The following is a 15709-nucleotide window of genomic DNA, read 5'->3' as shown; positions in this document are numbered from 1 at the left end:
CTTTAAAATCACAGCTATCTAAAGAATTAATATCCACTGCCAAAACATTTAATCTTCTTTTTCAAATTATTTTTTCAATTATTTCATTTATTGTGCTAGCCAGAGACTACACTGGTAAATAAGACAAGGTCCTTATAGTCTAAGGAAGCATTTCTCAACCAAAGATCCTCATTTGAACCACAGAACACAAAATGATTTGAGTAATAACTCTTTTTCTCAATTTTCCCAAGGAAAATAATGGTATTCTGGATGCATGGGGAGAAGTTAGTTCTTTAAGTGCAATGGATACCTTAGCATTAGGGCTTCCTTCCCTCAATGCTGGCTGAGAAAGGCTGCTGTAAGGGAAAAGAAGCACTAAATAATAAATTACAAGCGTAAAGTGGGTTTTATTACTGATAGTAAGATATAATTTGAAAAAGTGAGCATAGCTTACATCAACTTAGAATTCAGAAATAGTATGTAATTCACACACACAATCATGAAGGCTAAGACTATGTTAAAATGAGACTGAAAGCATATTCCCTTGTTCAAATACTGACTCCATGTCTATCAGCATTACCCTGGCTTCTAAGCTTCATCTGTAAAATGGAGACAAAGCAAACAAACAAAAAAACACCTACCTTTCAGGCTTTAAAAGGACAAAGCTAATTCTTAAAATATTTAAATTAGATGTTGCATATAGAAGACTCAGAATAGCCAAGTAGCCGTCAATAAATCTTAGCTACTAGTATTATTACAATTCACTTACCTACTATTTACAAAGCACTGTGTTAGGCACCGGGGGAAATCACAATGAGTAAGATGGGAACTGTAACTCCAAAGAATTTCTGATGTAGCATGAGATATGACGCCCATGCAAACAGCCGTGATCCAGGCAGAAAGGGAAAAGTATCAGAAAGGTAAAAAACATCAAAAATAAACATCATACCCAATTTTCGAAGAATTCTTTTGCATTCATCCCTGCTGAGATCCAAAAGGGTTGGCCACACAACAGGCATTGCTGCTTCTGTTTGGTAGCCCCAAAGAGCTTGTCCTCCCTACCAGAACAAAAAAAAAACAAAAAGTCAAATTACCAAAGTACGTTCAAGGAGCCACTCACCTGGAGATCCAGCCACAGGCTACGAAGTAAACCAAAAAGATATTAATACTTTACAATCGTTTCTCACCACCACACTTACCAACTTCCGACAAATCAAGAATTACATCCTTTGAACTATCACAGTGGAACGAGCACAGGCTTTAGAGCCAGACACCTCTATGTTTCTAGACCCAACTTTTCAACTTACTGATTGAGTATAAGTTTTACACATCTATAAAACAATGGTAAGATCACCCAGCTTGTTATGCGTATTAAAGAACACTATATGTAAAGTTCTTTCATAGTGGCTGGCATTTAATTTAATAAATAGGTGGCACTACCAACCTTGGGCAAGTTGACTCCTGTCAGCTTCCTCACTTATGAATTACATGATAAAATTCGTAAAGCTCCTAGCAAGTTAAAGAAACTTAATAAGTAACTTTCTTCTCAAGTCTTTACAATGAATTTAGATCCTGTAGCTATTAAACAACCATTTACCAAAAGTTTAGCTGTCAGGAACTTACTTACAACTGGGAATCACCTAGTGTAAAGGACAAAAAGACACGGCGCTGGGGACTTACACAGAACCTGCTTAGCACAGAATAGAGCCGCTGAAAGTATTTGTTAAATGGATAAGTGAATGGTTCACGCGACTGAGAGTAAAACGAATGAATGAATGAGCCCACTGTCCAGCCTGGAAGTCAGACACCGAACCGAAATAACTGCTATATCCCGTTCCAGGCGCTGGGGCTTCTAACTCCAACTCCGTGTCCTGAGGTGAGCCCCCCTCCCCCTACTTCCCATAGTCCTCTCAGCTCAGAACCAACCCAAGGCAAGGAGAACTGGACTGCGCGCCCCAGCCGGCAGTGTGACATAAAGAAAAAGGGTGGGGAGGAGGAAGAAGGGGCAGAGCCAAAGGAATCCGCTCCCTCCACAAGCCAGTCCCCGCCTCCAGACAGGATCTCGGAGGCAGCCGGCGACTGGCTCGAACCGAGCACCACGTCACGGCATCCCGGCGCGTCCCCGACAGCGGACCCCACAGAGGGGCCGCAACGCATCGGAAACCCGGGCAGTAGTTGCCGAAGCCCACTCGGGGAACCGGGATCTCGTAGGATCCTTCCCCACTCAAGTGTCAAAGAGGCAAGCCCGCCCCGCCCCCTCTCCAAACACGCACTTTCTCGCAGCACCACAACAGCAGCCCGCCCAGGCTCCTCACCCCGGCCTCACGGCGCCGGTCCCAATGTCAAGCCCACGACCCAAGTCCCTTGGGGCCAGTAGCTGTTGTCAGGGGTCCCGGCCGGCACCCGCGCCTCACTCCCTCCCCAGCGGAGAGGACAAGGGAGAGAGTGTAGGCGAGCGGACAGCCAGCCAAACGACCTGAACTCACCGGGAGTCTCCCAGAGCTGGACCACCGGAGTCCCAGCACCAGGCCTGCCAGAGTTCCCCTGAGTCCACCTCGGGGAGCCCCACGATCTCGTTAGGAAACAACGGAGGATGGGGCTGGGAGCCCCAAGCCGGTCTCCGAATGCTTGGCCCGGCGCTCCTCTACCCTGGCTGGCCTGCCAGCATTTCCCAGGACCCTGCCTGAGAGTCACCCACCTGCCCGGCCTTTCGGGGCTCATCTAAAAGGCTCCTCCGCCAAGACTAGGACACCAGGAATTGGGTTTGTTTGCAGTGCCTCTGAAGGGGCAAGATGGCGACAGGTAACAGGGCGCAGGCGCAGCCGCGCGCGGCCAGTCGGGAGGTGTAGTTCGCCTTTCCCGCCTTTCGGAGAACAAACACCAAAAGGCCTCCATTCATCTTGTCCTTCTTTTCCTCGGCGTTATGAAAGAAAAGGACAGACATCACGGAGGGTGCTGGGAGTTGTGGTCCGAATCCAAGCTCCAACCTCTTTCGCTCTGGGTTTGCTATCGTGCGCGCAGGGAAGGCCGGGATTGTAGTTCCCTTTGCTTCTCCTGCATACCCTCCTGTCTCTGGCTTCGCGCGCCTCTCCTGAGCTGCCGTCTCCCAACCAATCGGCTGCGCTCTCTGCTACGTGTGGCGTCACACGTAGTGGCCAAGATGGCGCCGGCGGTTGCAGCGGTGGCTTTGCTGCGACCTTTACTCTAGCGAGGTTAGGAACGATGGGAGAGTAGCTTTGTTCCTGAAGTGCCGTCGAAGATTAGGATCGAGTTTCTTCGATCCTGAGGGCAATTATTAGCGGCGTCTAGCCCCCCAGACGGTATTTCGAGAGAGAATCCACCCTGCGAGAATTGATAGAGGTCATCACAGGTGTCTGTAGCCGATTTGCGGGTTACGGAGTTGCAAGTAGAGAAGGGGAAATCCGAGCGTTCTCGACCTGGGTTTCCTCCACGTGTGAAGTGGGAATGGTAGTGATATCTTGTGCTATGTCTGTCAAGGGCAAGAAGGAGAAGGAATTTATTTGAGGCCCTACGACGTGATAGGTTCACCCTCAGCCTTTGTTCTTATTTCATCGTATTTGTAGAGAAGGCCTTGTCGCCCCTATTTTGCAGGAGAGAAAGGGGCCCAATATATAGTTATTCGCGGCCATAAAATCGAAGCCAGTTGCCTGGTATTGAAGATTCAATGAAATCTTGTGGTTGACTTCCCTCAAAAATTGAAAATTTTGTACTTTGGGTAACATAGGATCCGGTAGAAACGCTCGTCAGAAAGAGTTCTTAATATGCATTCTACAATTTCCAAACATAGTTTTCTTCTTGAAAAATTGGGTTAATACTACCCTGTAGGGATCTTGTGATGCACCTCATAAACGTTCTAAGGTGTGGACCACTATACAAGCGTATGAGACTGTTTATGTTCTTGAATGGAACTGTGGGTTAGGAAGAGAAGGTAAATAACAGCATTTAAGTTTCCTACTACTGTTTGCCCATTAGCTAAAAATACTCTCCGAGGTCCAGGAAGATCACTGTTGTTGAAACCCAAGCCTACACCTTCAGAAAATCAGAAAGTGGAACATACTAATTACCAGGCCCTCCCTTTGTTGTCTCCCTGATCTTCCAATGCATCCAGTTGCTTAAGAACTCTTGGGAAAATAGTAATGAAATCTTCATGGAGCTTCCAAGGTGGCTCACTCACATGGGTTGGAAAGTCAGCAAGGAAAGAGGCCTCAGTTTCTCACTATGTAGACCTCCCTATAAGGCTGCTTGAGCATCTTTGGGACATAGTATCTGGCTTGTACTAGAGCAAATGATCCAAAAGAGTGTTACAGAAGTTATAATGTTGTAATATATATACACAGAGAGAGATATTTAGATATGAAATTGCTGGGTCCATCCCACAGAGCCAGGCTGAGCAATGAGCAATGGATGGAAGGAGTAGTCAGACACAGGTATGCAGCGTAAGAGCAGCTAGGGGGCTGCCGGCACTAATGGCTACATGTCCTTGCACCTACTTCTCTGTAAGAGAACAGCTGCCTTCAGCTTATTCTCCCCCAAAGCTTTGCAGAACCTTCCAACCTTTGAAGAAAGTTTGCGTCCTTTGCCTGTAATTTCTCCCACTACTCTGACCGATCTCCTATATAAAATCAGATTTTATGTATGTTTGTATAAATGTATATAAAACACACTCTGCAGGTGAATTTGTACAAAGCAGTAAAGCTAGAACAACTGCTGGGAATAAGTTGAAGTAATACTAGGTAGCATTTATTGAAGACCCATTATGAAAACACCTTGCTTATTTAAACCTTACAACGTTCCTATGACTTAGTAATTATTGTTCCATTTTACATTTGAGGAATCCAAGCCCTGGAGAAAAGTCATTTGTCCAGATTCAAATATCCTGCTCATAGAAGTTCAGAAGTCCAAAAGCCTATCTTTTTTTTTTTAATGTTCTGTTCCTTTTAATCTAAAGTTGTAGTGTTTCCATTAATATCATTTTCTTTTGTGTAGATTTTTAATAAACCTTATTGGGGTTTATGTGCTCCATTAGACAAAAGCCTCACCAACAAACTTTGTCAAGGTCTGTCTTTATCTATCTTGGTCTCCCTGTGAGGCTGCTGTGGAGCAATAAGCTTAATATTCATAGAAATTTTATTCTTTTTCAAAAAGCATCTTCAAGGCATATTCTAAGATCTTTAGAAGGACTTTTGTCTGTTTGAAGTACCACCATAAATGTGAGGTCTTTATAGAGAGCTTTATAGTCAGTCATGCCCTTGTCTTCATCTTTAAACCACATTGTCCTGATAGCACCCTAAATTTAATCTCTGCCCAGAAGCTATTTCTTACTTTTAACATCAATTGGCATCTGGAAAAGGTGGGAATGAGAAATACTTATATTGAAAATTAGTGAGTCCTGGCTTGTTTATCCTTAGTAGTTTGCTCTTTACCCTATCTCCTCTGTCATTTTATAATAGACAATTAGAAAAAGCCAAGTGGCACTTTTAACCCTCTGCCTGGGAATTTCTTTAATAAAAACATCTAGTTCATTAGGTACCTTTTCTGCTTCCATGTTATCGTAAGTGACAATGTTACTGAAATTTCGTCCACTACATAATAAAGATCTGCATTTCTCCATCTTCAAATAAGATTTTCCTCACTTACCTTTAAATGCTCACATACAGCCTCCTCAAGGGATATCAGGCTTCAGCTGATAGTCTCTTTGAAGCCCTTTAGGTTTTCACTAACACTCTCTTCAAGGTTCACCCAGTCCCAAAATTACACTCTTAAGTTTTGTTATAGCATCCCACTCTTGGTACCAGAATTAGATCTGCTTATCAGTGACTGTATAACAAATCACTACAAAACTTTCTGGCTAAAAATAGCAGGATTTATTTTTGCTCATAAACCTGCAGTTTGAGCAGGGCTTGGCAGAGACACTGGCCATTTTGGAGAATGCATATTGCAACAGAGTCAAACAAAAACTTAAATGTGACTCCAAAGCACATGCTTTTCCCACTGTAACAGAGCTTTTTTTTTTTTTTTTTTTTTGAGACAGGGTCTTGCTCTGTCACCCAGTGTAGTGCAGTGGCACAATTTTGGCTCACTGCAACCGCCACCTCCCGGGTTCAAGCAATTCTCCTGCCTTAGCCTCCCACAGAGCTGGGATTACAGGCATGTGCCACCATAGCCAGCTGATAAGTTTTGTATTTTTAGTAGAGACAGCGTTTCACCACATTAGCCAGGCTGGTCTTGAACACCTGACCTCAGGTGATCCTCCCACCTCAGACTCCCACAGTGCTGGTATTACAGGCATGAGCCACTACACCTGGCCGTGTCATGATATCTTTTTCTTTCTTTTTTTTTTGGGGGGGGACAGAGTCTCGCCCTGTTGCCCAGGCTGGAATGCAGTGGCACAATCTCAGCTCACTGAAACCACCATCTCTGGGTTCAAGCGATTCTCCTGCCTCGGCCTCAAGTAGCTAGGATTACAGGTGTGCGCCACCACACCTAGCTAACTTTTTGTATCTTTAGAAGACAGGGTTTCACCATGTTAGTCAGGCTGGTCTGGAACTCCTAACTTCATGATATGTCCTCCCAAACTGCTGGGATTACAGGGGTGAGCCACCACGCTCAGCCCATGATATCCTTTTTAGATGGATGACTATTAAATTTATTTATTTATTTACTTTTTTTTTTTGAGACAGTGTCTTGCTCTTGTTGCCTAAGCTGGAGTGCAATGGCGTGATCTCAGCTCACCACAACCTCCTCCTCCCGGGTTCTAGCCATTCTCCTGCCTCAGCCTCCTGAGTAGCTGGGATTACAGGCATGCACCACCACACCCAGCGAATTTTTTTGTATTTTTAGTAGAGACAGGGTTTCTGCATGTTGGTCAGGCTGGTCTCGGACTCCCAACCTCAGGTGACCCACCCACCTCGGCCTCCCAAAATGCTGGGATTACAGGCATGAGCCACCATGCCCGGCCTTATTAATTTATTTTTTGAGATGGAGTCTTGCTCTTGTCACCCAGGCCGGAGTACAATTGCATGATCTCTGCTCACTGCAACCTCCGTCTCCTGGGTTCAAGTGATTCTCCTGCCTCAGCCTCCTGAGTAGCTGGGATTACAGGCATGCACCACCACACCTGGCTAATTTTTATACTTTCAGTGAGATAGGGTTTCACCACATTGGCCAGGCTGGTCTCGAACACCTGACCTCAGGTGATCCTCCCGCCTGGGCCTCCCAAAGTACTGGGATTACAGGCGTGAGCCACCATGCCCAGCCATGTTATATCTTTTTTAAATAGATGAATATTAAATTTACTTATTTATTTATTGAGATGGAGTCTTGCTCTTGTTGCCCAGACTGGAGTGCAATGGCATAGTCTTGGCTCACTGCAACCTCCACCTCTCAGGTTCAATCAATTTTCCTGCCTCAGCCTCCCAAGTAGCTGGGATTACAGGCACATGCCCCCCACACCTGGCTAATTTTTGTCTTTTTTCTAGAGATGGGGTTTAGCCATGTTGGCCAGGCTGGTCTTGAACTCCTGACCTCAAATGATCCATCTGCCTCAGCCTCCCAAAGTCCTGGGGTTACAGGCGTGAGTCACTGTGCCCGGCTGTGTCATGATATCTTTTTTAGATGGATGAATATTAAATTAAAAAAACAAAATGATCCATGTACAAAAAGGAATTAAAGGGGGAAAAATCAATCCGAAAACAAACTATATAGAACAGCATACCCACTTCATACTAACATGGTAAATGCAGGGGCTTTGGGTAACTACGGTATAAAATAAAAAAGTATGCTGTTTAATTAAGCATGAGAATAATTCTAAAGGCTAGCCATATCTTTTCTTCTAAAAAATGAGTTCAGTTAAAGAACTTACGTAAAAAGTTCATCATCATTGAGTACCCACTGTGGGTGAAGCTCTGCCAGGCTCTGGAGAAACAAATGACTAAACATGATCAACTGCCCTTCACATACTCATAATCTAGTGGGGGAGACAGACAGATAAACATATTACTGCCATGCAATATGGTGATCATGGTATTAGCAAGTTGTTTTTATTTATTATTATTATTATTATTATTATTATTTTGAGTTTTGCTCTTGTCGCCCAGGTTGGAGTGCAATGGTACAGTCTTGGCTCATCGCAACCTCTGCCTCATGGGTTCAAGCGATTCTCCTTCGTCAGCCTCCCAAGTAGCTGGGATTATAGGCACATGCCACCACACCGAGCAGATTTTTGTATTTTTAGTAGAGATGGGGTTTCACTATATTGGCCAGGCTGGTCTTGAACTGCTGACCTCAGGTGATCCACTAGCCTCGGCCTCCCAAAGTGCTGGGATTACAGTCGTGAGCCACCACACCCAGCCAGTGTTAGCAAGTTGTAAGAAAAGAGTTAAGGAACCGTTAATTATTCTTAGGACCTAGTAAGGAAAAGTCACCATGAAGACAACATTCTACTAGGACCTTAAAAGATAGGTGTTTAGTAGACAAAAGAGGAAAGGCTATTCAAAGCAGAGAAAGAAATAGCAATGACCAACTCACAGGCATAAACATAAGAGTTTTGGGAAATGCATGCATTTCAGTTTAGCTAGGTGTGGGTTTGGGGTAGCCTCATTACCACTGGTTGGAGGTAAAAGTCCCAACTCTCCACTTGGCCTTGTCTGACATCATCCCACCTGAGAAGGGAAGAGCACCTCTTTGCCACCAGGTACAGGTGAAATTGCATGTTTTACATGTGGTAGGCTGACAAAGGTGAGGGGAAAGTATTAGGAGAAGGCCTTGTTACTGTTCATTGAGGGTGAAAGTCCAAACTTCCCCTCTTATCTTCTCTGACATGAACCCAGAAATGGAGAAAGGAAGTTGGGTGTTCTCATTAGAACCTGGCCTTTGTTGGTGGGGGTAGGGGTTGGGTTGTAGTTTTTTTCTGTGGTATTTATTTGGAGTAGAGATGTTATTATCTAAAAATGTTCCGTCTTGGAAAGCTGCTCCTTTCCCAGTCCTTTGACCAAACAGAGCAGGCTTTTCCTAGGGCTTAAAAAAAAAATCTATGCCCATTGGCTGGGTTGCCAGCTTCTCCAGTACCCAATCTGGGATATATAAAAGAAAACCCAGGGAACTCACCACCATGTATTCCTTGGGTCCCAGGTCCTTAGGTGGTTTGCCTTCTTGTCACCTTTCAGAGTCTTCTTTTGTTTGTTTTATGTATGTTTTATATCTAATGTTTTATATATAGTGTCCAGGGTTCTTAACTGTACCTAACAGAAGGAATAGGGAAAAGTAAATATACTCTATCTTTCTATAAGTGGTAGTCTAAGGTCAGTTGATTTGTTACAAAGCTGCCAAAGCAATGCTCTGCAAAAGACACCATCAAAAGAAAGAAACAGTGGGCTACGGACTGGAAGAAAAATATTTGCAGAACACTTATCAGACATAAGGCTTGTATCCAACTCAGAAAACAACCCAATTTAAAAATGGGCAGGGCAAAAGACACTTCACCAAAGAGAATATACAGATGGCCAATAAGCACAAGAAAATATACTGAACACGATTAGCCATTAGAAAAATGCAAAGTAAAATCATGATGTCATAGCTGGGTGCAGAGGCTGTCTCCGGATTCTGAGACAGGAGAATCACTTGAGCCCAGGATTTCAAGGCTGTAGTGTGTCATGCGTGTGCCTGTGAATAGCCACTGCACTCCAGCCTGGGCAATATGGTGAGACCCTGTCTCTTAAATCAAATGAAATCGTGATACAATACTACCACACACCTAATAGGATGGCTGAAATAAAATACACTGACAACACCAATTCCTGGTGAGGATGCAGAGCAACTGGAACTCTGATACATGACTGATAGGAATGCAAAATAGTATGGTTACTCTAGAAAACAATTTGGCATTTTCTTATAAACTTACAGTTACTGTATGGCTCAGAAATAACATTCATACACATTTTGCCTAGAGAAATGAAAAAGTTCACATAAAAACATACATGCGTGTTTAGAACAGCTCTGTTCGTATTCAGCAAAAACTGGAAATAACCAGATGTCTTTCAGTGGGTGAATAAGCAAACTGTGGTATATTTATACAGTGGAATACTACCGAGCAATTTAAAAAAGAGCTAAGATACACACAAGAAGTTGGATGAATCTCAAAGGCATTATTCTGAATTTAAAAAGCCAATATCCAAAGGTTACATACTATATGATTCCATTTATATGACATTCTCCAAAAGGTACAAATATCGCAACAGCATACAGATCAATGGCTGCCAAGGGATTGGAGTTGGGGGAGGATGATGGAACTGTTCTGTATTTTTATTGTAATGGTAGTTACAAAAACTTGGTGTTAAAATTTATAGAACTGTGTTCCCCCAAAAACAGTGTTTTCCTTACTGCATTTTAATTAAATTTTAACATATTAATTTAGAAATTCCATACCATAAAAAGAAGCATGTGATGCTATATGTAATATTTTAGAACGTATTTACTGTTTTCATTTATATTGCCAGGAGTCATCCATATTGTCGCATGTTGCTGTGGTTCATTTATTTTAAGTGTTGTTTTTTCATTGCATGAATTTATCCATTTTTTTCACCCATTCTCCCATTGATGAACATTTTGTTGTTTTTGTTCATGTGAACAGTTTGCTCTGAATACTCTTGTTCAAGCCTCCTATTGAAATTGTGAATTTCTCTAAGTCATATGAACCCAAGAGTGAAATTGTTGGGTCAACTTTTCTCCTAAAGTTAAATAGTCATGTGTTCAACTTTAGGAGAAAATGCCAGGCCATTTTCACATATTAGGCATAGTGTTTGACAATGTGAAAATGAGAATAAGAGTATCAAGTGGAAGCATGGAGACCAATCTTTGGGATGCTCTTACTGCACTCTGCCCTTTAACCAAGTGACTTTGCCCAAATTTCCCTCTTTTTTAGAAGCCTTCCCTCCTCCCACACTAGCCACAGTCTGTTTCCCTCCTGTAGGTTCCCAAGGCACATGTTTCATGCCACGCTTTAGGTAACTATCTGACTGTATTGAGATAATCATTCCTTCTACCAGGTAGTGAGGTTCTAGAAAGCAGAGGCCAAGAGTCTTTGTATTCTCCATGCCTAGGACCTAGATGGACATAATAAATATTTCAGTAAACAAATGTTCTTCCTCAGATCTGTGCCCCCACTTTCCCAGTATCAGATAATGAACAAAATTTATTGTTTCTTTAATAATATAAAATATCTTTGCTGTTTCCATGGTAGTTGCCAATGCCAAAGCTCCTTGAAGGAAGGAACTACGCTGCCTTTTTATTATCTCCAGCCTTTAATATAGTGCTTGGCAAATAGTAGATGCTTGAAAAGTGTATTGAATATGTATAATAAATTGAAACTTGCAGCATTTTAGGAGCATTTATTCACCGTCCACGGCCTGGGCAACATAGTGAGACTCCATCTCTACAAAAAAATTTTTTAAAAATGAGCTGGGTATGGTGGCATGCACCCATAGTCCCAGCTACTTGGGACTGAGGTAGGAGGATTGCTTGAGCCCAGGAATTTGAGGTTACATTGAGCCATGATCATGCCACTGCACACCAGCCTAGGCAACAAAGTCAGATCTTGTCTCGAAAACAAAAAAAAAGTGTTTATTCTGAATGTCAGTTACCATGGTCCAATCCTGGAGATACAATGTAGAAGATTTAGCTACTAATAAATATGCCCTAATGACTATAGAACATATTCATGCATATGGCTTAAAAAACAAAAATAAAACAATAATTTCATATCAAAGGGTGAGATTTTATTTATATTATATAAAATTCAAAAGCAGTTGAAAATAATCTATAGAGATAGAGGTCTGAATAGTAAATATCTTTGGGGAGTGACCACTAGAGCATATGGTAGCCTACAAGGATGCTATAAATGTTCTGTGTTTTGATTTGGGTAGGGGTTATATATATAGATATGCTGCATATGTATAAGTTTATCAGGTTGTACCTAAAAGATGTATGTGCTTTATATAGATTATACCTCAATAAAAGTAAAAAGTGCTATAATGGTGGATTCATAGCATTATACATTTATCATAACCCATAGAATGGACAACACCAAGAGTGAACCCTAATGTAAGTGATGGACTTTCAGTGACTGATGATATGTCAATAAACTTTTATTGATTGTAGCAAACATACCACTTTGGTGCAGGATATTGATAGTGAGAGAGGTTGTACATATATGGGGATGGCATATACATGACCTCCTCAATTTTGCTGTGAGCTTAAAATTTCTCTAAAATATAAGATTGATTAATTTTTTAAAAAGTAAAAATTAAAACAAGTGAGGCATGGTTGCTCATGCCTGTAATCCCAGCACTTTGGGAGGCTGAGGCAGTAGGATCACCTGAGCCCAGGAATTAGAAACCAGCCTGGGCAACATGACAAAGCCCTGTCTCTACCAAAAAAAAAAAAAAAAAATCTTAAAAATTACCCAAGTTTGGTGGCATACACCCATGGTCCCAGCTACTTAGGAAGCTGAGACAGAAGGATCACTTGAGCCCAGGAGGTGGAGGCTAAAATGAGACATCCGTGTTTGTGCCACTGCACTCCAGCCTCAAAAAAAAAAAAAAAAAGAAAGAAAGAAAAAGAAAACAAAAAGCCCACCTGTACCAATTAGGCTTTGCTTTTCTTTACGTAACAGATGTTGAATGAATGAATGAAATGGCTTAAGAAACAATGGATTAGCTGGACGTGGTGATACTCACCTCTACTTCTAGCTACTCAGGAGACTACAGCAGGAGGATCGCCTGAGCCCAGGAGTTTGAGCTTACAGTGAGCTGTGTTGTGTTTGGATGACAGAGTGAGACCCTGTCTCTTAAAAAAAAAAAAAGGAAAATGTCGGTTTATTCTTCACTTTACTGAAAAGTTCTGAGGTAGTTTAGTCTTCAGGCATTACTGAATCTAGGGATTCAAACAGAGCCAGTCTTATTACCTCCTCATCTCTGAGCTCTGTCTTCTGCGTTTTGCTTCATACTCGGGTTCCGTCCATTGGCTTCCAGCGGCCCCAGGTTTACATCATTCACCCTGCTGACAGCCTCAGCAGAAAAGAGCACCTGCAGCACCTGCCATCTCATGAACACTCTTACCAAAATCTCCTTTCTCTGTTGCTGTGGGCTCTATCTGGGTCGTATGCCCACCCTTGAACTGTAGACAGGGGCCTGTAATGCCCTGATTTGCCAGGTCTGAACCACATATTACTTTGGGGAAAGGGGAAGCGATGTGGGTAAAGTCAGTTATTCCCAAAGGACATGGAGTGTGTGTGAAGGTGGGCTTGGTTTCCCTTAGGAAAACTGGGGTACTGCTATCAGAGGAAGGTGAAAATGCTGCAGAGCAGAATCACAGTCACTCACTGAAATACACCATGGCAATGTGTAATAAGAGTCACTCAAATGTTCATACTCTTCTATGGGGCTCAGAACACACTACCCCAAAATATGGCATCTTGGCATATTGAATATTTAAGCTGAAGGAATTTGAGAAAATGACTGATGCAGGAAGATCTCTCTGACCTCCCACCCTTCCCCCTGAAGTAGGTCCTAAGACCGTCTTAGCACTTGTGAGAGGTGCTATCCCTAACATCCTTTTCTCCAAGATGGAGGGACACCAAGAAGAATCTGAACAAACAGGCCTTGCTAAGTTTCCCCCAGTTTATTACCCTTAGCTTGTGTCCCACTTGTCCTATCATATTTTTCCATAACTTTCCACTCTTCATCAAACCTAGCAGGAAAATCCTTAGGTTTAACAATTTATTTGGGTCTTTATTCCTTATGATGGTTACTATATCATGTAAAACTTACTTTAAATAGATTTGGATGCTTTTCTTTTGTTAATCTGTCTTTTGTTATCAGGACTTTGGAACTGAGAAGGGTATAAGGAAAAGATATTTTTCCTCTGCTGTACTGTTATTATAGGTATTCCTGTTTATGGGAATAATCTCAAAGATGGAAAGAGTTATATTTACAGGTATTTTAATTTCAATGCTATCAAAAACTTGAAGACAACCTAATTACCTTGCAACAGAAGAGTGTTTACCTATATCAAGCATCTACTCAGTATGTAGTCATTTTAAATGAACGTTACAAATAATTGACATAAGGAAAATGCTTATGATAAGTGGAAAAGCATATGAATGTGAATATAAACAAAATGGAAAAAAACATGTCCAAACATGAACATATTTCGGTGGTGGAGCTATGGATTATTTTTTTCTCTATTTGCAGGTTTCCTTTTAGGTATTTATATTGTCGTTATAATGCCATAATGTATTTTGTAAAACTATTTTATTAAGAATATTTCATTCTCTTAAATGTGGAGTAGAGCCAAACTAAAGAAACTGTGATACTGGCTAAGGTTATATAACCTCAGAGCTAGAAGAAACCTCAGAGATACTCCACGTTAATGGCCTCATCTTACCTAAGAGACATCTGAGACCTAGAAAGATGAAGTCATTTGTTCAAAGTCATACAGGAACTAAGAAGCAGGTCTCCTGATTTTCAGGCTAATATTTCTTCCACTGATTGAGCCAGCCAATTAAGACTTGGAATCTTGTGAGATTGCTTTCATTCTTCCTTTTTTTTTTGTTTTTTTTGAGACAGAGTCTCACTCTGTCATCAGGCTGGAGTGCAGTGATTCGATCTCAGCTCACTGTAACCTCCAACTCCCAGATTCAAGCGATTCTCCTGCCTCAGCCTCTTGAGTAGCTGGGACTACAGGCTTGCGCCACCACGCCCAGCTAATTTTTGTATTTTTAGTTGTGATGGGTTTTCACCATGTTGGCCAGGATGGTCTTGATCTCTTGACCTTGTGATCTGCCTGCCTCAGCCTCCCAAAGTGCTGGGATTACAGGTGTGAGCCATCACGACTGGCTGATATCCATTCTTTCATTACTAATTCAGATTAAACCAGCTATTATTGCTTTTGTTGGGAAAGTGATGTTTTAGAAATAATATTTAAAACTAATAGCATGACCTTTTAGGTCCTTCTTCTTAGCATGCTTGTACATCTTTCTTTATAAGCAATTTACTGAATAAATGCAGAGAAAGCCTACATCTGACTAAATTAAGTGGATGTAAAGTCTCTTCACTTTTTGGAGTATCAGCTTCCTCATTTATTCAAAGAATGAGCACCAGGCCCCATCCCAAGCCAGGCCCTGGAGATATGAAGATGAGTAAGGAACAACCTTTACGCCAGGCATGGTGGTTCACACCTGTAATCCCAACACTTTGGCTGGCTGAGACAGGAGGATTGCTTGAGCTCAGAAGTTCCAAGACCAGCCTGGGCAACATAGTAAGACCCTGTCTCTACAAAAAAATCAAAAATCGAGGCCAGGCACGGTGGCTCATGCTTGTAATCCCAGCACTTTGGGAGGCCGAGGCGGGTGGATCACCTGAGGGCAGGAGTTCGAGACCAGCCTGGCCAACATGATGAAACCCCATCTCTACTAATTAAAAAAAAAACTAGCCAGGAATAGGGGCACATGCCTGTGCTCCCAGCTACTCGGGAGGATGAGGCAAGAGAGTCTCTGGAACTTGGGAGGCGGAGGTTGCAGTGAGCCAAGATAGCACCACTGCACTCCAGCCTGGGCAACAAAGTGAGATTCCATCTAAAAAATAAAAAAATCAAAAATTATCTGGGCATGGTGGCACACACCTGCATTCCTAGCTACCCAGGAGGCTGAGGCAGG

At 42.3% G+C, this 15709-nt stretch overlaps 1 protein-coding gene across 13 annotated transcripts in view; it reads right to left on the bottom strand.

The window, feature by feature from the left end:
• EMSY (EMSY transcriptional repressor, BRCA2 interacting) overlaps positions 1-2993 on the bottom strand; it is a 109747-nt gene extending 106754 nt beyond the window's left edge. For 3 of the 13 annotated variants that reach the window (XM_012469630.3, XM_012469635.3, XM_012469634.3), the window contains exons 1-2: positions 2678-2989; positions 929-1037 (exon numbers count right to left, since the gene is read on the bottom strand). In XM_012469630.3, the coding sequence (XP_012325053.1) occupies positions 929-998 (70 nt within the window). In that variant the 5' untranslated portion in view covers positions 999-1037; positions 2678-2989. Of the gene's footprint in view, positions 1-928; positions 1038-2677 lie in introns of all 13 variants that reach the window. The other 10 variants (XM_012469628.3, XM_012469627.3, XM_012469631.3 and 7 more) reach the window with 6 other exon arrangements.
• Positions 2994-15709: the final 12716 nt, after the last annotated feature.

This window comes from Aotus nancymaae, unplaced genomic scaffold, assembly GCF_030222135.1.
Source record: "Aotus nancymaae isolate 86718 unplaced genomic scaffold, 86718_ANA_hifiasm-v0.15.2.pri h1tg000059l, whole genome shotgun sequence".
Classification (NCBI taxonomy): domain Eukaryota; kingdom Metazoa; phylum Chordata; class Mammalia; order Primates; family Aotidae; genus Aotus; species Aotus nancymaae.
Note: the sequence above shows the minus strand (reverse complement) of the source record. Positions and strands in the feature narration are given on the sequence as shown.